The sequence below is a fragment of the Pimephales promelas genome, chromosome 8 (genome assembly GCF_988280905.1).
Source record: "Pimephales promelas chromosome 8, fPimPro1.hap1.1, whole genome shotgun sequence".
In the NCBI taxonomy this organism is placed as follows: Eukaryota; Metazoa; Chordata; class Actinopteri; order Cypriniformes; family Leuciscidae; genus Pimephales; species Pimephales promelas.
This window is the reverse complement of record NC_142776.1, coordinates 28546273-28568871: the sequence shown is the minus strand read 5'-3', so window position 1 is coordinate 28568871 and position 22599 is coordinate 28546273. Positions and strand designations below refer to the sequence as shown.

Sequence of the window (22599 nt, the reverse complement as noted above, 5' to 3'; positions counted from 1 at the left end):
ACCTGCATCTTTTGAGTCGGGCCCTTTACAAGCTTCCGTTCAAGTTGCGAACGAAGAAATGCGTTTTCAAATGCTCCATCCTCAAGATTGGTCTGCAGCGTTCAACCTAAAGAACTCGTACTTCAGATCTCTATCCTTACACAATGCAGGCCATGCCCGTGTTCTTACATCCGAGGGGTCGAAGTCTCAGGACAAAGCCCTACCCTCCGAGTACTAAACAGGCAGTTAGGTCTTCACGTGCTGATGATCTCTTTTTCTGGTATGTAGATGGATTCGCCTCCTGAGAAGAGCGTGTCTGGTCGGTGCTGTTAAGAAGTAAGAAATGGTCCCACTGAAACTTTTCAGAGGCTCCTGGGGCACATGGCAGACGCAGTCGCAATAGATTGCCTCCAAACCCTTAACCCGTGATCAGATCTTTTTGTTTCTCCGGACCAGCACACCTAGAACAAGTGTCCACCAACACCGGCTGAGGGGCTACATACAAACGGGAATGCAGTAACAGGGGTACACCTTGTATTGAGACACTGCAAAATGCTGCTGTCCAGCAAGCATGTACTGGACTGTGGTCTGTACAGACAACATTGCGACCGTTGCAATACACTCCCCTCGCATGTTGCAACTCACCCGCCACCTCCTCCTATGGAGACTCCATTCCCTGACGGTCCAGCTGTTCTGGGACAACTTCGGGGGCTGCACAGTTACATCTGTTTGCCTCCCCAGACTTGTCTGTTTGGCAGTTGTTTACTCCCTGACCGAGTGGAAAACCTTCGGCATGGAGACACAGGCACACAGCAGGCTCCGGGCCTACGCAAAGATGCATTTCCCCAGTGAGACTTCTGGCAAAGCCCTGTGCTAAGTCAGGAAGGATAAGGTGTGGCAACCTGAACTAGTTTTCCCAAACTTATACTCCTCTCGACAGCCCCTTCCTGACCTATTCCTCTGAGACATCTCAGGGACGGGGCGCTGTTGGCACCTGCATCCAGACCGGGACCAGGTGGTGAGCCTGCAAGTGCTGCCCCAGAGGAGGCAGACCCAGCCCTGGCTTTTCTCTGTCCCTTCCACACCTTGAGGTTATAACTGGACAGAATGCAAAGCCTCAAGACCTCAGACCAGCTCTTATCTGCTACAGAGACCAGCAGAAGGGAAGGTTGATTCCAAGATAGTGGTTGCTATTAGGGATGCACCGATACCACTTTTTTGGAAAACGAGTACGAGTACGAGTACTTGCATTTCAGTACTCGCCGATACCGATACCGAGTACTTAATAAAAAAACAAAAAAACATGATTTAAATATTTTTATATACGGGTTTTTAGGTCCTTGATTAAATTACTTGGGTAACACTTTATTTCGATAGTCCACTTTACTAACTATAAGTAACTTTTCAATTACATGTCAACTAACTGTCATTAGAGTATTAGTAGACTAGAGTATTAGTACGATCAGCTTAACATCTGATAACACTTTATTTATTTGGTCCCCCAACAGACATTCAACTGACTATAAGTAACTTGGCGACTACAAGTAAACTTATTCTCCTAATCCAAAGCCATTCACTTTGAAATTGTTCCACACCAGTGATGCACGGGTTGATCCAAAATGAGCGGGTGCCTGCGCCGCGGTCACCCGCGGTTACCCGCAGTTACGGGTCATCCAAAAATATTTTTAATGATATTCGGGTCGCGGTCGGTCAGGTCGTTTGGAAAAAAATGCCAATTAAACCTTTGTATTTATATAGTACTAGATAGAATTTTCTATGAAATATATAGGCCGAATTTATTTATTGGCTGAATAACTGGCACGAAGATGACACACAAGCTTAGTCTAAACAGTTCTCAGTTCTGTACTGGTGTGATCCGAGAACCGCTGTACCTCTGCGTTCGTTACTATACGCGGATGCGCAGTATCAGCAGTATGAACAACATGTCTCAGTTCAGTGAACTGTTAGAGTTACTGGAGTAAAATATAATTCGGGATATTGGTTTATTTCAACTCGGAGGGACTGTCAGGCATGTCTGAAAGTGAGTAACTGTAGTACCTTGTGGATCAGCACTGACGCAAGACGTGAACTGATGCGAATGATTCAGTTCGATTTAGCGTACTGGTTCGACCGGTTCATTAAAAAGAACCGATTCGTTCACGAACCGGCCATGTCTATGATCACTAGTCTGCAGAGAGATTGAGGCGGCAAGAGAAAAGGTGAAGACTGGGGAGTGGAAGCTCCGCAAATACACAAATAGAAAGAGTAAGTGTGGGAGACATTTACCGAAATAATGAAAGATGATGACTAAAGTGCTGCCTTTGTTATATGTAGGCTACGTCTTCTTGCGATGCTGTGTTGTTACACGTTTATGGCCCAATGACGCTACGATGAGCATGTACTACTTTTAAAAAATACGGTCAGGAAGAGGGTCGGGTACAATATTTTCTTACTTTTTTGCGGTCCGAGTAGCGGGCGGGTAGTTGAAAACGTTGGTAGTGTGCGGGTTGTTTATACATTGACCCGCGCATCACTGTTCCACACGGCTGACATGTCTCCCCATCTCCCCGCTCTGAGCTGCAGCCGGAGCCTGGGGGTGGGCACTCGGCGCCTGTGATTAACCCATTTCTCAGAACATGGTATCGGGGGACTTTTAACGAGTACGAGTACTTTAGAAAATGTGGTATCGAGGCCGATACCAGATACCGGTATCGGTATCGGTGCATCCCTAGTTGCTATCATCTTGGTGTGTGTTTCCAAGGTGCATCGTGCCCCCTGGGTGGCGAGCCTCTCCAAAGAGAGACTGTAGCTCCTTCCTGGGCATTGACACAGGGTGCCTCACTGACAGATGTTTTAAGAGCTGCGGGCTGGGCGACACCAACACATTCGCTAGAAAAATAGACTGTTTGTCAAGCCCGGTTGCAAATCATAGGCTCTCTTCACATGAAGCCAGTTTCACTGTAAGCCTGGTTTGAATTGTTGGCTTGCTGTGCCATTCCCCTTCTATGTACTGGATATGTGCGCCATTCTTGCTCTAGTAGAGTTCCTCTCTAGCCGAAGCCTGTTGAGCTCCTCCACACCCTTCAGCAACGGACGTGACAGGGCGTCCGATGCCAGGCCTAACACTCGTATGCACTGGTGGAACCTGTGCTAGGCTGGGTCCATACATTGTGATCCCTACTGTGATCCCATATGTGTATTCTTCCAAGGGACGGCTTCCTGCTGCGAGCCTGTGTCTTCCCTTGGTAGAGCCTGCTCTGCTGTCACTGACAGCTTGAGTCTCCCCCGTTATAGGCTGGAGCCACCTCAGTGACATTCCATATGTTGTACTGCCCAGTATTTTGCCCAGTCCATATGTGTATCCTCCACATGCATATCTTCCTACAGACAGGTTGTGGCTTCCACAGTGTTTTCCTTTCTTATGAAAGGGCACAATTTCCCAGTGTTAACAAGTCTGCCGGAGTGGGTCTAGCGGAACAGCAGTGACTTCCCCAGCCTAAGCCCTGTCCTATCTCAGCCTCAATATTGTGGGGGGATCAGGAGGATTTTGTCTAGACACTAGAAGGTGGCAGCACTAGTAGTGTTTTAATAGGGATCCCAATCAGTCGAATCGTAGACTAAGTCGAACGTTAGCGACTGAAAGGGAACGTCTCGGTTACATTGTAACCCTCATTCCCTGAAGGAGGGAACGGAAACGTGGGACTCTGGGCTCCTCTCGGCTCCTCTGCGAAAAACAAGTGGTGTGTGCATCCACTGCCGTATTTATACCCGCACTGCGGGGCGGAGCGTGGATGCAAAGCTCGCACACCAACGTGTGCATTGGCTCATTTTATCTATACTCGAAGATGACTCCCTAAGCGTGATCCCAATCAGTCGAAGCTGCGACTACGTCTCCTTTCCCTCCTTCAGAGAACGAGGGTTACATACGTAATCGAGACGTTTCCAACAGTGTCCATGTCTTGACAGTTTTGAAAGGGTGCGGTCCTTATAAGCTGTGAATGCTCTGCATACCCAAGCCATTTGTGGACTCACTAATTATCATTAACGCTATTCACAAATGAACAATTCCCTTGTTTGAGGTGTACCATAAAGCTTATATGATAAAATCTTGGTAATATATATGTAACTGTCATTTATTTATTTGCCAAACGATGGTAGTTTTCTTCAAATCTGCCAGTTACAGAGGGTTTCGGGTAAGCAGATCCACAACAACTTTGGTGCCTACGCTCTGCTGTTGTGTATTATCATCATTGTCCCGTGTTCTGATTGGTTTGCTCAAATATGGAGCATTTCTTGCACAGGGAAAGCTGTCCACTAATAGCTAGCCCAAGCGGAAAAATGTGCAGTTGCTGCCAGAACTCGATCAATGAAAATATTGTATTTGATTCAAATCTAAATAAAATATTCTAAATCAAATGGGGGGAAAAATCATAACTGAAACTATTTTTATAATGTTTCATTTTCCCATAGCGGAATTAATTTTTTTTACAAAAACTGTTAAAGACGGTAGTTATGTAGACCTACTGTAACCATCAGAGGTTATTAATCAATATTCTATGCATTTGTTAAAGACACTAGTGGCGGTGGCACCAAAGAGGAATTATTAAAATACACCATATTTTGCAAATGGCCTTTTCACGTGTCGTGCCTCCCTCAATTCAAACATCACAATCACAGATCTTATGGTTGCTTGTGAAGGCATGTCTCAACGAGTATTCATGTAGGCTACTTTCAATAGAAGGTCCAACATATTAAGAATACTTTTAGCTGTTTTAAATACCCTGTCCAGAATACTCTGTTTAAGAAGTCAGGCTTGGTATACATGTACTAAAAAAATGTTATGGAAAATTGTTTACTGTTGAACAGAAAAGTACAGAATCATTGTTATTAGTAACATTGTTATCTTCTTTTATTTAATTTCCAGATATATTATAATCTATTATTGCCTTCTGTCACAAAATAAACAGTCAGCAAAAAAAAACTACTCCATGTTAATGTTAGGTATATGAGCCTGAACTCGTCTACTTGCAAATTACGATCATAAAAAATGTAAACAGAATCAGAAATATTTTACATTTTTAAATGTATAATTTTATATCTATTATAAATAATTCAGTTAGTTGAAACCACATAGGAAAATAGACTCATTCATTTTGCTTCTCCATGTGAAAAATTTCAAGTGACTAAATTTAATGTGAAATCCAGATTAAAAAAATGTCTGATATAGTATTGACGTTAAAACCTTGAAGACATCAACATGACTGCCAATGTTTACATACAGTACATAGTCTGTTTTGGCATTTTGCAATTTGGCAAGGCCAAATTTCTGCTCTATGTGGATGAAACATAGAACTTCCTAAACGCAAGTGTTTCCAATTGCTAGTTATTGTCCCTGACAGGTACTGTAACCTTGTCTCTCTATAGTGCTGATGGACACAGAGGGCCTGAGGGGGCAAAAGAGGGCCAGGAATTGAGGGTCCAGGGTAAGGTCTCTGTTAGGATTCTCTTGTTCTTTTACAGGAGTTCCTCTCTCTTTGCCTCCTTACTCTCCCAAACTGCCCTGTTACCCGAATGACTCTCAAATGGTCTCGTGTGTACAGTACACAGTTGGTGTTTGTACGTATTGTGTGTATTTTGTGTGTACAAAGTACAGTGAATGTGCTTCTAAGTTTGTGCACACCTCTTCTCTATGTGTCCCTTCACCTCTGTTTTTTGTGTTTCTCAACCACAAGTTTCCTTCCAGGTTTGCTGTAAGCTGCTTTTCAAGCTTTGTCTGCCTGCGATATCAAAAATGAATCGCACAATAAGATCAAAAGTGCAAACATTTGGGTCGCCCAACATACAGAACCTTTGACTGGTTAACCCCATGTTTAACCTGAATCTCTCTCCTTCTTTCTCTCTCTGTTGTTGAATACACATATATGCATACATACATGAGCAAACCCTTCTATATGTATGTATATATCTGTTTACTGCCTCTCCAGCTCAGTGTCAAAGTAGGGTCCTCTCTCTTTCTCCCCGACATCCTCCTTGACTCTAACACTTTGGCCCATCTCTTTCTCTCTTCCTCCCTTCCTCTTTCTCTCTTTGTATAGGTGTCTATAGTCAGCCTTATAGCTAATGCGCTGGACTACTCAGACTTGGGCCCCATAAAGTCCCTGAGGACTTTGAGGGCTCTCAGGCCCCTGAGAGCCTTGTCCCGGTTTGAGGGCATGAGGGTAAGATCCAGGGCTGCCTTATGCATGCCAGTCACTCTGTGAGAACACGACTGCATGCCGAAAACCACCATTGCGCAGAGAGCAAAATCACAGCTAAAGAAGAATAAGCAAACCTATCAGGATTCTGGAAATCCACATGACACATTATTTTGGCTAAACCTATCCTTCAAGTGCATGTATTTGAAAACTCTCCGCATGGAAAACCTTTTCAACATTGCGTCATGATGCAGCTGAAATATGAAGATTTAGCTTCCTTTTTTGATTTCTTTGATGTCTGGAAGAATAATGAAATTCATTTTCCATTCAACTGACAGAAAATAATCTTATAGCAACTTTTGGGGAAACTTATGGTTTTTAGAATAAAGATATTATATGAAGCTGCCTCATCACAACCATTAATTAATTTTTTTCTTTTTCTTTTTTTTTAATTGGGCTAAGATCGCTACCATTCATACAACATTATTCAAAGGCCTGTTTGTGATGTTATAAACATCCAAATGCCTTAATGGTTCATTGTTTCTCTCAAAGTACCACTGTCATTTGCTCAAGTCGTCTTCCAGCCTGAACCCCAGTTCCCATGCTCTGTCTTCACCATGCTCTTTTTTGCAATCCAATACTTATCCATTGATTCCTGCATCCTTACTCCAGTCATTAGCAAATACTGTGGGGAAAAAATACACAGCTTTACTTTTTCTCAGAATGTGTCATTTATAATGTATTCTGATCAAGCAGACCTTTGCTGGTAGATCCAGATGACCATATTTAAGGGTTAAATATAAAATATATGAGCCAGATCATTTGATCTAACAGCGTGTCAGCATGGTTAATATTAATCAGTTCATCTTATTGTATTTTTATCCACCAGTTTTCCTCATTTAGGAGTTGTGTGTATTTATGTCAAATAATTGTGTCAGTCATTTGAGCCAAACTTTAAGGACTGATAAGTAATGCAAATAAAAGCAACATAATTAGCCAGTAGATTGATTTCTTAATAGTTAATTAACCCTAATGAAATTATGAAATTTAGAATTTGCATCATTTGCATTTGCTTTTTTTGTCACTCAAATACTGAATTACTGTTCTTTGTATCCACTCAGTTGTTCATAATCTGGTTTCATCTCTTTACATCGCATATCATGTAGAATGCATGTTCTTGAAGGTGTAAGCAGAAAGTCACGTTCTCCTCCATCTTTCTGTCGTAGCTTATCTCTGAGATTGCATAACCATCTCATTGGCACGCTTTTGATAGAATCATACACTTTGAAAAACAACTATAAATTTGAGTTGCACTAATTTATAAATGCCTGAACTGAACTTTGAGGACCCTGATTTATGAAAGGATCACTAAGTTTGGAAAACGAAAATCGAGAAAATCTAGAATCGGACACTTAAATGTCAGGAATCTGATATTTGTAATACAAATTTTTATTTCGATTCCACTTATCGATTTGCTGTGTGCAAATTCTAATGTGATTTCAAACCCCATTTTCAAGCTCAAGAAGATGAGATAGAGAACTCAATTTGGCATTCGTGCCGAAAGCTGTTTTCTTTGCTCACATGTTCAAAGCATAAACGCAAAGAGTTTATGAAACACAAATTGAGTTCTTGTGCGTGTCTTCTTGCTCTTGAATCCACAAATACACACAAAATTCTGTCAACATATCCTCATAAACACAGTTTTGTCTTAATTGTACGTAAACAGTTGAGAAAGAAAAGCATGTGTAACAGTATATTGGATCCTGCATGAGGTCTTAAAGTGACAGCAGCCTAATAAATCTGCTGCAGACTGTGTCATTAACATTAATCAAAAAAAAGAAAAAAAAGAAAATCACTCTGTGATCTAGACTGAATCACTTTTGTAACTCTTATGAGGATTAATCTATATTTAATTTATTTAAAAGGAAACTATGCAGTGTTATTTGACATTTGATTACAATTTCTGTACCCGAACTTTGTTCAGTTGTATTTATTTGGGATGGCTGTTGCTAGGATTGACGCCCTGCATGCACTGTTACTGGCTGACCATTTTGACATCACCCAACCAGTGTGGTGACATCTCAGCTTTTCTGTGTACCATAAATGAGAGGTGATTGGGAGGGTGGGAGTCTTCCTCTACAACAGTGGTTTTTAATCCTGGTCCCAGGCTCTAAACATTTTCTCTCTTATCTGACCCATCTGACTCAGGACAAGGATTGAAAACCACTGCTCTACTATGTCTATCTTTACATTTCAACCTCAAATGGGATGGGTAGTTTTCACTTTATATGTGGGTTCTTTCATGACACTAAGCAGTGTACTGGTATGGCAAGAGAATTATTATTATTATTTTGGCTGTTATGTATAAATGAGCAATAATAATTCAAAAGTGGCAATGGTCACCAAATTTAATTCCACATGTCCTTTGGATACCAGCGTTAATTTGCTTCTGCTAGTTTCTTACTACTTGACTCACCATTGTCAAACATGAAATTGCTACCCATTTATTTTTTTGGAAAACTCAAATTACTTAAATTTAGTATAAATCTGGATTCTTTAGATATTATAGCATTTATAATAATAATTTTATTCAATCATCTGAATGGGTAGCAATATTGAGTTATTGGCAAATAAGGTAGTAAGTTAGTCGTGATAAGCAAATAAGCAAAGCATGTTATATTCAGCATGCAACTGAGAAAAATCAGTGCTGCTATCCTGCAAAAAAAAAAATCACTTTAAATAAAACATTTAATCAAACACTAACATAAAGAGTTACATTGCATTTTGTATGTACTGTAGAACCATTGCCATTTTAAAGATCACTTTGTAGTTTTGAATCTATAGCTTAAAAAAGCATATTCATTTATATTTGGGGGCTCTAGCCATACCATTTACATCTTAGTGCTGCCATCTTTAGAAACTACATTTAATTTGTAATATATTTGTGTATTTATCTCCATGCTCTTAACACAAAAATAATAATTTGACTTTTGAGTATTTCATTTGAACCTTTTCTCAAACTTGTATTAGTGATACTGTATATTTGCATGTATATGAACACATTGACGATACGCATCAACAAATGCCAATATAATACTATTTATTTGTTATTATTATTATAAGTTTACCTCTTAGTTTGACTAAATGTGTAGAGGCCTTTATAGTAGAGGAAACTTGGATTGCTTTCAAAAGAGCTTGGAGATTTGCACGTTCCATGTTTAATATCTGAACATCAGAATAGCTCAATTTTGCTCTAACTTTATCTTTTCTTATCTCTCCTTTTCTTTTTTAATTTCTCCCTCTCAAACACTGAAATCCATTTCCCCTCCATTGCCCACTTCCCCCAATCTGTACCCACCTCAACCCACTTTTCCCCTCTGTAGGTTGTCGTTAATGCTTTAGTGGGTGCCATTCCCTCCATTATGAATGTGCTGTTGGTGTGTTTGATCTTCTGGCTGATCTTCAGTATTATGGGTGTCAACCTGTTTGCTGGGAAGTACTATTACTGCTTCAATGAAACTGCAGAGGAGTATTTTAAACCTAAGGATGTCAACAACAAGACAGAATGCTTTGCTCTTATCAATGCTAACTACTCAGAAGTTCGCTGGAAGAACGTGAAGATCAACTTCGATAATGTAGGCGCAGGTTACCTGGCACTCTTGCAAGTGGTAAGCCATTGTCTTTAGCCACACACATCTTTTGTTCACACAAGTTCTTGCTCAGGGAAGTCTCTTAATCCCCTCAAATACATGGGTTGGGCAATGAAACTGAAACACCGGCCAATATAGTGTTGAAGGTTTCATGGCTATATACGCGTGGCCTGGTGGCCAATCTTCACTTTTGCATTTTACATTCCATCAGTAATCAGTAAGAGCAGAGTGTGAAGGCTGAATTAGCAAAGTAATAGCACAGCTGTACATAAAATATTGCAATCCACACAACATAATTTGAGACATATTCGAGTTCAAAAGAGGACAAATTGTTGTTGCATATCATGCTGGCTCATCTGTGACCAGGACAGCAAGTCTTTGTGGTGTATCGTGAGCTATGGTGTCCAGGGTAATGTCAGCATACCGTCACGAAGGACAAACCACATCCAACAGAAGTAACTGTCGACACAAACGGAAGCTGTCTGAAAGGGATGTTTAGGTATACTAACCTGGATTGTATCCAAAAAACAAAACCACAGTTGCCCAATAAACTGAAGAATTAAGTGATGTTAATTGAGTTCACTGAATTGATTAGGGATTGCACCATAGACACAGCGAGACTTGTGACAGAATGGTTTGATGAACATGAAAGTGAAGATCCCATGGCCTGCACAGCATTTTTGAGGTGTTTTGGAGGAGCATGTCATAAAACGTTTTCCTCCTCAAGGATCACGTATATAGTGACCAACTGTTCTGGAAGTGGAATGGCTCAAAATCCCTCTGGCCACAGTGGAGGACTTGAATTTGTCATTCTCAAGATGAATTGATGCTGTATTGGTGGCAAAAGAAGGCCTCACACCATACTAAAACCAGGGTTTTCAGTTTTCAATTTCATTGTCCAACCCCTACACATAAATTCTTGAGAGGATAAACCCAAGTACCCAAATAAACCCACAGTTCATAAGCATAAAACAAACATAAAGAAAAAATTCCTTCTGCTGTGCATGGCTTTGAGTTTGTTTTTTCTCCTTATGACCTAGGCCACATTCAAAGGCTGGATGGACATCATGTATGCTGCTGTGGATTCCAGAAAGGTGCAGATGTTTGATAGTTACACACTATATCAGCTCTATATCTGTATAGTTTGACACTACTGCCTTTGTTCAAGTGAGTCACTTTTTGCATATTGTTGCTTGCAGGTTGAGGACCAGCCCGTCTACGAGGACAACATCTACATGTATATTTATTTTGTCATCTTCATAATCTTCGGCTCCTTCTTCACTCTAAATCTCTTCATTGGTGTCATCATTGACAACTTTAACCAACAGAAGAAAAAGATAAGTGTTCAGTCTCTTTTTCACCTCTACAAAGCTGACTTTTGCTGAAGTATCGTCTCTTTCTCTCTGTATTCCATGTTATCTCCTATTCTGTCCATATTTTTCTAAGACATGCTTTCAGCTAAGTGCTCAATGGTGTAAACGAAAAAGTGAAAATTAGCATGGGAGCGCAATTCCCGATTGCAGTGCGGAGTTCTGTTAAAGTTTAAAATGAAAGAACATAGACGCAGCCGGGTCATTTCCATAATGACCAACACAATCTACCAAGAGAAGCACAAATTAACATTGATTTAAGACATGCTTTTTTGGACGTTAAATAATGATGCAAATACCAGTAACTAGCGCAAACCTTACTTTGTGTCTGAAAGGGAAACTCCTACAAATGCGTATGTAATAGGGTTGACCACAAAAATAACCCTGTTCTCGCCTTTTTAGCATAATTTTTTACTGCGTGTCTGTAAGTCCTGACAGTAATTTTTTAATGCCAAAAGAGGGCTTGTGCTAGCCTGGGAAAACCCAGACAACTTCCGTCAAATTTAGATTTGCTCTGAAAGTTAGTCTGGCAAAGAGCTCATTCAAGCCCATTCCCAATCCGTCGAAATCGAGGCACCAATCAGAAACGTTGGTGCGGGCTTTACACGATAACGACAGCGCTGGGATTTTGAAGCAGAACGTTTTCTTTTAGTTAAAAACTGAGCAAAGAACGACACTCGGAACGCAATGCTCTGCATCTCCTTCATCGTTCTGATTGGTTTTAGGTCTATCCGTGACATCCGTTGGCGATGCCCCTCTGGAAATGATTTGTCTATGATGCTTTGCCAGACCATAACTCAGTTACAACTGAGAATGGTCTGGTTTTAACCAGGCTAGGCTTGCGCTGGCACAATCTGTAAAATCTGTATGTTATGTTGTGGGTCTGTATGAGCATGAACCCCATTTGAGCACATATGGTTGAGCAAGATTGTCAGGTTGTAACCAGTCTTCTTTTGTCCCTATACTTTGGAGGTCAGGATATCTTCATGACAGAAGAACAGAAAAAATACTACAATGCCATGAAGAAACTGGGATCAAAGAAGCCACAGAAACCTATCCCTAGACCTCTGGTAAGCATTTAGATCTTTTTGAGCAGCAAAGATTTATGAAAAATGATATGATAGTTAAAACAATTAAACAATTCAATTCAAAATTGACTTGATCCCCAACTGCATCCAATTAGCGATGGAACACTGTTCTTTACTTTATCTATGTCAGTGCTACTTAAAAATACAAGTTCATTGGCTGCTCCCATGAACTGTCCAGTGACAGACTACAAAAAAGCATTTGGCAAAAGGATAAAAAAATGTAAATGTTTTTAAATGTTCTTTTCTTGCAGAACCCAGTTCAGGGGATGGTATTTGACTTTGTCACTCAGCAGGCCTTTGACATTTCCATCATGATACTCATATGTCTTAACATGGTAACCATGATGGTGGAAACAGATGATCAGTCTCCTGAGACGGAGAACATCCTGTACTGGGTAAACTTCATATTTATTGTGGCCTTCACCGGTGAATTTGTCCTGAAACTCTTTGCTCTGCGACACTACTATTTCACCAATGGTTGGAACGTCTTTGACTGTGTTGTCGTCATTCTGTCCATTGTGGGTGAGTGCTGTTCCCAAATGCTTTCTTTCTTTTTTTCCTTGACATACCCTTTCACAATCTTTGAGCTGTGGACAATTTGATAATTTGCTTTTGCCTTGCTTTTCAGGTATGTTCCTGGCAGACATCATTGAGAAGTACTTTGTATCACCAACTTTGTTCAGGGTAATCCGTCTGGCTCGAATTGGCCGCATCCTCCGTCTAATCAAAGGAGCTAAGGGCATCCGGACATTACTGTTTGCTTTGATGATGTCACTTCCTGCACTGTTCAACATCGGCCTGTTGCTTTTCCTAGTCATGTTCATCTTCTCTATCTTTGGCATGTCTAACTTTGCCTACGTGAAACGAGAAGTAGGAATTGATGACATGTATAACTTTGAAACCTTCGGCAACAGCATGATCTGTCTATTCATGATCACCACGTCAGCTGGTTGGGATGGCCTCTTGGCTCCTATCTTAAACTATCCGCCTGATTGCGACCCAGACAAGGAGAACCCAGGAACCACAGTTAAGGGCGACTGTGGCAATCCCTCAGTGGGAATCTTCTTCTTTGTGATGTACATTATTGTATCCTTCCTGATTGTGGTGAACATGTACATCGCTATCATCTTGGAGAACTTCAGTGTTGCCACTGAGGAGAGTGCTGATCCACTGTGCGAAGACGACTTTGAGTCCTTCTATGAAATCTGGGAAAAATTCGACCCAGACGCTTCGCAGTTCATCACCTTCGCCAAGCTGCCAGACTTTGCGGATACATTAGAGCATCCTCTCCGCGTGCCAAAGCCAAATATCATCGAGCTGATCGCCATGGACATGCCCATGGTGAGTGGCGACCGCATTCACTGCTTGGACATTCTGTTTGCCTTTACTAAGCGTGTGCTAGGCGACAGCGGCGACCTGGATATGATGCGACAGCAAATGGAGGAGCGCTTTGTGGCGGCAAATCCTTCCAAGGTGTCGTACGAGCCCATCACCACCACGCTGCGCCGCAAGCAGGAGGAGTTGTCAGCCGTCATGATCCAGAGGGCATACCGTGGCCACCTGGCACGCAGAGGCTTCATCTGCAAACGCCGACCTGCCAACAACAAACTGGAGAATGGCGGGGCCAATCAGGAAAAGAAAGAGGGCACACCTTCCACTGCATCCCTGCCATCCTATGACAGTGTAACCAAGCCCGAGAAGGAGAAGCAGGACGACAACAACGAAGGCAAGGGCCGCAAGGAGAAAGGCCGAAACCAAAAAGACGTCAGGGAATCCAAGTGTTAAGACTGCTGCGATAAAACTCACGGACAGTGATAATGATCATGACGATATTATAATAAAAACTGTCATTTCAAGCGAATGGAAACCCTGATTAAACTATACAGATGTACAGATTAATTTCATTTAAGGGGAAAAAACAAAGCCGAAGTAACACGACAAAACATTGTTTACAAACGTCACCGGTGTATCGAGGCAAAGAAAAAGTGTTGGGGTTCCTCAAAGCTTGAAAAACTCTTTACAAGTTAAACCAAACATAATCAGCTTCCTGTGTGACACTGTTGCATCAAGACTTGATTTAAACAGAATCAAATACGAACTCAAAAAGACCGATACTTGATCAAGTGTATTTTAGAGGGCTATATCGCGCTTCAGTATGGAACTCTTCACCGAGCAGGAATGTGATAATCCAAGGAAATCTAGGATCGAATCCCATGCTTCTGAACTGCGTCGGTGAACTTTCCATGCAGAAAACAAACACTCATTCATGAAAGAACCGGCTTCCCGAAGTGGATTGCGAAGGATTCTGCACCGTTTCATTTCACATGTGTAAGAACTCAACGTTACTGTGAGAGTGAGCAGGATAGACATGAGTGTGGAACAAAACCAAGAGTCTGGCTGATTACAACGGTCTCTTTGCGTTTGTTAGTGTCGAATATATTTTACATTATTTGAGTGGGAGAAATGGGAGGGAAAAAAAATGAATTAACATTTAACATTTTGCCCATGTCACCCTCAGTAACTGTGTCATGATAACTTTGTTATACCTGCATCAAAAGGCTTTTTCTACATGGGCTTTCACACCGATAGGACCGGGGGCAATAACCAGGGGCCCCCAATACACATCTCCAAATGAATAATAAATTATTGTGCTTGTTCAATGCATAGAAATGACTTGCATGATGGCATGTTTTGATCAGAAATTTTGCATGAGTAATCATAGTCCACAAAACACTAATACAGACCACCACAGTGGCTTGACGATGTTTTAGGCTGTCCACTGGCTAAATTTATGACCAGAAATCAAATTTCATTTGATACTGAGAAACCCGAATTGGGCCTAAGATGCTAGACTGCATCTTCTCCTCTACTTCTAACATTATGACATCAGGACAGAATTTGGGATTGGCTTTAGATGGTGCAAAATGCCTGTGACTAATCAGTGGCTTACGTACATTGAAACAAAGACTAGCATTGTGGCACATTATTGGAGAGGAAGGATACAAGGGACATCCCATTTTTTTTGCTGCTCAGGAGATAATGAATGGGAAAACTAAATGTTGGAATGTGTGTGTGTGTGTGTGTGTGGAGACTGGAGGAAAGTGATAGAAAAATAACACTGTAATTCCTAAAGCTTCTTATTTTATTTGTATTCAGCAATATTGCTTGCCTCACCTACAGCACTGCCCGCGCTGCGGGTCATATGCTAGGTGGGTCCAGGGAGGGGCAAGAGGGTGGGGGTCAAAGTTTTGGGCATTATTAGGGGTGTAGCAAGTTGGTTGGCATTTTTAATCCTCATCAGGGGTTAGATGAGAAGATCTATTACTGTTTTGAGAAAGTGGCAGTTTTTTTATTTTAGAAAAATAGAATTATGATACTTTTTCATTTGATTTTTACATGCTATATTACTTTAAAGAGTTCTGCAGCGTGTCTACGTCTAGTCTCGTCACGGTTCGTCCCTCGAGGATCAGCCGGATATTTTTTTATCCGTGTATAGAGCCATCACATCTTCAGCAGTGGTTTGATTGTAGCCAGGACAAAAGGACAGGAATTGAGGGATGGTTGGGCAGTCACAGCTGTTTAAGGAGAAGCCAAAGATTATTCGGTGTGTGCAATTTGTCTCTGGAAGTTTCTGGAATGTCTCAGGAGTGGAGCGGTCCTCTCCTGCTTAACACTTTCAGACAGACTGATGCTTGTTGACTTTCCCCTATTTTTCTCAGGATACAACACAGATGTATCATGTGACTCTGATGTGATCAATAAGGGCCTTCAGTGGGTCCCGAGAATGTTTGTAATATGGGGTGGAGCTAAAGCAGGAGGGCTCCCACCTCATTGAGCTCTCATGCAGAGAGAAGAGCAGGGCGATCTAAAACAGAGCCTATATACGGCTTCGTAGATTTCAGACCGTAATGAAAGTGTTGTTGTGGCATTGATGATGAGATGAGCTCCAGACTGAAAAATAATGAGGGCCTTGGTTTTAAATGTGCAGTTATTCGACCCCTGGTCAGCTTTGTTTCTCATCAGTAGACCACCACACTAATGCCAAATAACCATTAGGCACTGGTCCCACAGCAGCTTACTGTGAGCCGGGCAACTCCACACATCAGTGCAACTACATTTTCAGTTTCTGTTAGTGATGCCAGCGGTTTTCCCTTACCTTTCATCTGGTGTCGATGGTCCAGTTTCTGCATGCGAGGGTGTTGACCTGAACCAAAACAAACAAACTAACAAACCAACAAAAAGTCTGCTCAGCAAAGCTCAGCCATTCTCATTTATGCAGCCATGCAGGCTCAACTGTATAAACAACACAATGAGCAAATAACAGATCAAACACTCGTTTAAAAACAAAAATTTATGAAAAATCAGTTCAAAATATATTGTACAGTATAGGCTATGTTGTAAGCAGCACAAAATGCTGAAAAGTTAAGAATGAACTTTTTAAGAGACTATAAATAATGTAATATATAATTTTATTTTAACAGCATGCATAGTTTTTTGTAAATACAGAAATACTATACAAAAAAAAAACTACTGCTATTAATCTAATACTGAAAAATGATTATAACCTTGATAGAATGGCTTCACTCATTGCCCTGGTCTCACTAGGTAGACTGTGACATATTTGTTAGAAGGTGTAGATTTTTTGACACACTTTTCACATTAAAGAGGGGAATCCAATATATGTTCAATGCAAAAAGTATATATAAATCTATACATCAATCAAGACATATATAGAGCTATACGACATATGTATCTATGTATACATGTATATGTACATATGTGTATATATATGCACACATATACATATGTAAGTATATATGATATGAGAGCACTGTCCTCCTCTGTGTTGACCTCTGCTTGGAGTGGAGAGGAAGCACTGGCTGTCATTTTCTCGCGTTCTTCTTTCTTTCGTGCAATACATTCGGTGAACGACCAAAACTCTGACCTGGCCCACGCAGTGTGCGCTTGTGTGCGTGTTTGGGTTCGAGCGAGTGATGTCTGTGTGAGTGCGCGGGTCAAGCTTTCGATGCACGATGATGTACTGGCTGCTCGCTATGGCTTATGTCGCCCGTTTTTTGGGAGGGGAATGCACTACCAGCAATTCATTTACACCCTGTGTGAATACATCCTACCATCTCCAACTCCCATACTACGTACATATGCACTGGACGCCTCATGTTCTTCCCCCATAAACCGTGTTTTCATCTTCTGGCTTTATCAGCAAAATGCCATGATCTTTCAGTCCGAGTCTGAGAAAGCGAGTGTGTGTGCGTGTGCGTGTGGGGTTGGAGGGGACGGACTGTGTGTGTGTGTGTGTGTGACCGTTGGGTCACTTTAAATGTGTGTGATGCAGCTTGACTTAAGCTTAGCTTGTTCTTCATTTCTTACACAGCAATGCAATTTGCAGTCTTAGGTTTGGTTAGGCTTTATATTATGCTTTTCTTGTCTTTGTATGTTTGTTTAAGGTGCCTTTTGCTGCCAATTTTGTTTGTCAAAAATGTAGATGATGTTGCATAAAATTCTCCTAAACAAGTGGAGCTTGTTTAAAATGAGCACTGGGAGAAAGAACTGAACTAAAGAATGTCTGTGACATCTATTAAAAAGCAAAAAAATTAAAAAATAATAAAAACGAACAAAAAAAATACAAAATACAACAACAACAAAATTACAAAAAGAGGAAAAAAAAAAGAAAAGAAAAAAGAAAACTTAACTGGCATCAGCCTGACTTCATCATCAGAGATTGTCAAATAGCATGGGGTGGGAAATGGAGTGTGTTGGTCACTCGATGAATCTCTTAAAGGTTGAGTCTGTTGAAAGAGAAACAGTTTGCCTTCTGTGCTCAGCTTATGTTAATTTTCAGCCACTTCTTTTTATTTTTCTATAAATACTGATTTCTGTCTATTATTTTGTAGCATGACTGAGATGCTATTTTCTTCATTTGCTGAAAATAATTCAAGTGGTTTTTGGTTCATAAAATTGTTCTTATCTCTTGCCACTGATGTTGGAGGGAGAGGGTGTGTTGCACAACCACTTGACTTAGTGAGAATCAGTGAAAGATTGTCTTCATTTGAGCACGAAACCTTTTCCAAACAATAAAGCAGCCTTCCAGTTATGCCTGAGTGCGTGTGGTTTTTTTTCTTTCTTCTGTAAATGATGTTGAACAGTGTACTGCATATCATTTAGGAGGGTGAAAGAGCACTCGCTAAGGCTTTTCACATTTTTCACTTTTCACAAACCCTGGATTATGTTTCAAAATCTTTAACATGGGGTTGGAATTTATATATTCAAGTTTGTATAAGGTGTATATATACTTGACTTCACATTCATGAACTGAGGCCTGGTTTTAAAGGGATAGTTCACTTTGAAATTAATTTTTGATATGTTTTAGCTTACCGGACATCCAAGATGTAGGTGTCTTTGTTTCCACAGCATTTTAAATTTTGACATTTTTTGGTCAAATTGTTGTTTGTCAGTCCTATTATGCAGGTCTATGCATGGGGATGTCCTAAAAGAGCATGCACAGAGAATTCAAAATTAAACATGATTTAATGACTTGTGAATGTAAGTACACACTGATGGCCTAAGATACGAAACGAGCGGTTTGTGTGAGAAAATGAACAGTATTTAATAAATACCTGCATTATGTGACTGACAGACAACAACGGTTGGATCGAAAAATATCAAAATTGAAAATGCTGTGGAAACAAAGACACCTACATCTTGGATGCCCTTGAGGTAAGCTAAAACATATCAAAAATTAATTTCAAAGTGAACTATCCCTTTAATAATAATACCCTTTAAAAATACGTCATGTTATTTATATAAAACATATTTTATTAATATAAAAAACAATATTTAAATAAACAATATAGCTTGTTTTCACGTGACGTCACGCCACTGGGTTGCCATGGCGCGAAATGAAAATGGAGGGCAGGAAGTGATTTTCTATAATTTTAGGAAGCACTATAACACACTCAAAATGCCTATGTTTTGCGTCGTTTATGGTTGCTCAAATCGATCAAACCACGAGGAGTTTTTATCGTGTGCCAAAAGTTGTTGTTCATAAGGGGGGAAAATACAAGAAATTGACAGAAAAACACCGGGAAAAATGCCTTGCAAACCTACGTCTGTGGTGGGGAGGAGCCGAATGGGAAAATGCCTGTGAAAATGTGTGTGTGCAGTGATCACTTCGTCAAATGTGAGTTAATACATTATTTATGTGGCTTATAATTACATTATTCAGGTGTTTAAATACACTTAGCCTATGTGGCTGTTCGTGTAACGTACCAGTTTCCGAACTTTGTAAAGTCAAAGTATGTGTGTAAGACGAGTTAGTTGCTGATATCTACAGCCTTGATGGCAGGCAAATCTCTCAATTCAGTTGAAAATCGGTCCTCTTCATAACGTAAGGATCTCGTCCAACATATGTTTCGATTTTCTGTTTATATATTTCTCTTGTAATAGCGTCTAAAGTAGTACAGTACGGATTTTCCTCCATCTCGTCCATTGCGCTCTTCACTCCTTGCCCTCCATCTGCATTCCTCGCGTCAACACAATCACGTGACTGCAAACCACCTATTAGCCATTATATATAAATTATAAGAAGTCTGTACAATAGGAAACAAACACAAGCAAACAGTTTATTCAAAAGTAAAAATGCAGCACTAATTATAGTAGGCCTACAGGATTTCAGTTAAATAAATACACCGTTTTGAAACTTCACTTTGCCTGCCTTGGCCAAATAATTTGGAACAATTAATAGATTAATAAGACCAAATATTGCCAGCTTGATATAGAATGCCTAAAATAAATCATAGGCCTACTTCATTTTAAAACACTATCTACAGAGCCAGTGGCAAATTCCCAAAGGACTGGATAAGTGAATCTGTTCTCGGCGGGTAGGCCTACATGATGAGCACTGAACAGCCGGTGATGCCCTTGAGCCCGAATCTGGGAAACCGTTTAAACAAATTGTCTAAATAACTACATTATCGCCCAAAAAAAATATTCCATGACACAACAACAGTAATATTTGTAAAATTATGGTGGTTTTGCTCATCCGCCATGACACTTTCCGTGAGAAATGTTGAAAGCGGTTGATACAAACGGTGTTACGGTTCGCGTGGTGATACTTGTAGAACATTACATGGCCGGAAAACGGCTCTCAGCCAATCAGAATTAAGAACCATAATGAACTGTTGTATAAATTATATATGTATAAAAAATGCAAAAGTACTGCCTGGGTCCTCAAGGTATGCATATATCCTCTGTTCAGAAATCACTGTTCCATGGTGTTGCTGGATACACGCAACATTGACTTTGTAAGGACTGCTGACAAACACTTCCTACGGTTTCTGTTTTCAGTGTCATTGATGGGGTTGTGTATGTTCCCTTTCTGTGTTCTTATCATGATGAATTGAAGGCTGTGTTAGCTGTTGAAGAGCATTCCTCCACTCCACCCCTGTCAACTGTGAGCCAAACAAAGAATCACAAAAAAAAAAAAAAAAAGTCCAAATGTCCTTACTCCAACTGGTGGTTAAAAAGAGAGCGAGAGAGCGAGACATAGCTTGACTAAAATAACAGGCAGAATAATTTTGTGGAACTTTGAATTGAAATGTCTTGAATTAGACTGAATTACCAACATATAGCCTACTGGGACTAGATTCGTTTTTACTCACTTTATCAAGTTTCTGGTGCACTTTGCCCAACACCACACCCAATTACTGGTAAATATTTAAACTCTAAATATGGACTAAAAACCAGCAGATCAACATTTGTTTTAACCAAATGATGTTTGAACTATGACAGGGCCAAAATGTGGGGAAATATTTGATGACACAGTCACTTTACATGTTTATCTTCTTTTGTGTTTCACAGAAGAAAGAAAAGCACAGAGTGACATAAATAGAGTGATATATTCAAGCCTACATGCTAGATTACTTTTCTTTATGTTGTATAAAAGAGAGTAAAGTGGCATCATATACTGTATGAGTCATTTAAATTTGTAGACCAACAACCATTCTCTGGTCTAAAACTGGTCTACACAAAGATGTTGATCTGTAAGATTAAAGACCCGTTTAATCTCTATCAGTTTTAAGATTAAACGGCTCACACTGAGGCGAGAACATATTGAGATTTCTGAAAAACAAAGCGCTGAGGGTTGTGTGTGCTGGGAGGTGGGGGGTGGACGGAGAGAATAGAGCATCTGTCACACTCTGCTGCACAGTGTCTGCAGGGAGTGCTTTTGGTTGGGGGGTCGCCATAAAGAAGAAGTGGAGAGTCAAAAGTCAGAATCTGTGTTTAGTGTTCAGTTTGAGAGAGTTGAGGACTTCCGAAATAAAAAGAATATGTGGGAAAAAATTATGATTGAAGGAATATTCGTTTGAGAGTGTTTAAACGGTTGGCCACTAGAGGGCAACACCCAAATAGTAGGCTACACATACGATAACTGTCAATAAATCGAAAAGAGCGTTAAATTGAACTACTATAATAGAATAAAATTAAAAATATATACAATTAAATTTGAGTGTGCTTTTTACATACATGGAGGGGATGGTGGTTTAGAAAAGATTTTCACTGTATCACTGTCACAAATGAACACAAACCCCCTTGACCTTTTCCTTGAAAGACCATGCGACACATCTGCACAGCCATAAGGTTGTGATTTTTCTGTTGGGAGTTGAAGACCATGATATGTGAATATCACCTTGGACATGATACAAGGTGACCTAACGGCACCAGCTGCGCATTTGGCACTTATGGAACTAGTGCTAAGCATGAATACTGTTAACTGTAAAGCCTGTAAAAGCCCAATATTTGCAGATTGTAGAATAATAAAATCATTATGTATTTGAGGACTGCATACATTAGGCTGCTATGATTTTTTAAATATCAATATCAGCTTGATTTATTTTGAAAGAAATTAATACTTTTATTCAGCAAAGATGCATTAATCGATCAAAAGTGCAGTAGTGACTTTTAAATTCTTACAAATATTTCGATTTCAAATAAATCATGTTCTTTTAAACGTTCTATTCGTCAAGGAATCAAAAAAAAGAAATTTTTCAATTTCAAAAAATATAAAGCAGCACGACCGTTTTCTACACAAATGTTTCTTGAGCAAATCCAAATTAGACAGATTTCTGAAGGATCATGTGACAATGAAGACTGTAATGATGCTCAAAATTCAGCTTAGCCATTAGGAATAAATACTGTATATTTTTAAATTAAAATAGAAATTATTCAAATACTTGTAAACTGTAGTATTATTTAACTATATTATTGCCTTTGTAACAACAAAAATCAAGAGAGCAAATGC

General features: G+C 40.1%; 1 protein-coding gene across 8 annotated transcripts in view; it reads left to right on the top strand.

Moving 5' to 3' along the window:
* scn8ab (sodium channel, voltage gated, type VIII, alpha subunit b) overlaps nucleotides 1–18393 on the top strand; it is a 62498-nt gene extending 44105 nt beyond the window's left edge. For 6 of the 8 annotated variants that reach the window (XM_089134271.1, XM_089134269.1, XM_089134268.1 and 3 more), the window contains 7 exons: nucleotides 6075–6197; nucleotides 9557–9841; nucleotides 10864–10917; nucleotides 11023–11160; nucleotides 12159–12263; nucleotides 12533–12803; nucleotides 12910–18393. In XM_089134271.1, coding sequence (XP_088990397.1) covers nucleotides 6075–6197; nucleotides 9557–9841; nucleotides 10864–10917; nucleotides 11023–11160; nucleotides 12159–12263; nucleotides 12533–12803; nucleotides 12910–14066 — 2133 coding nt within the window. In that variant the 3' untranslated portion in view covers nucleotides 14067–18393. The remainder of the gene's footprint in view (nucleotides 1–6074; nucleotides 6198–9556; nucleotides 9842–10863; nucleotides 10918–11022; nucleotides 11161–12158; nucleotides 12264–12532; nucleotides 12804–12909) is intronic. The other 2 variants (XM_089134275.1, XM_089134274.1) reach the window with 1 other exon arrangement.
* Nucleotides 18394–22599: the final 4206 nt, after the last annotated feature.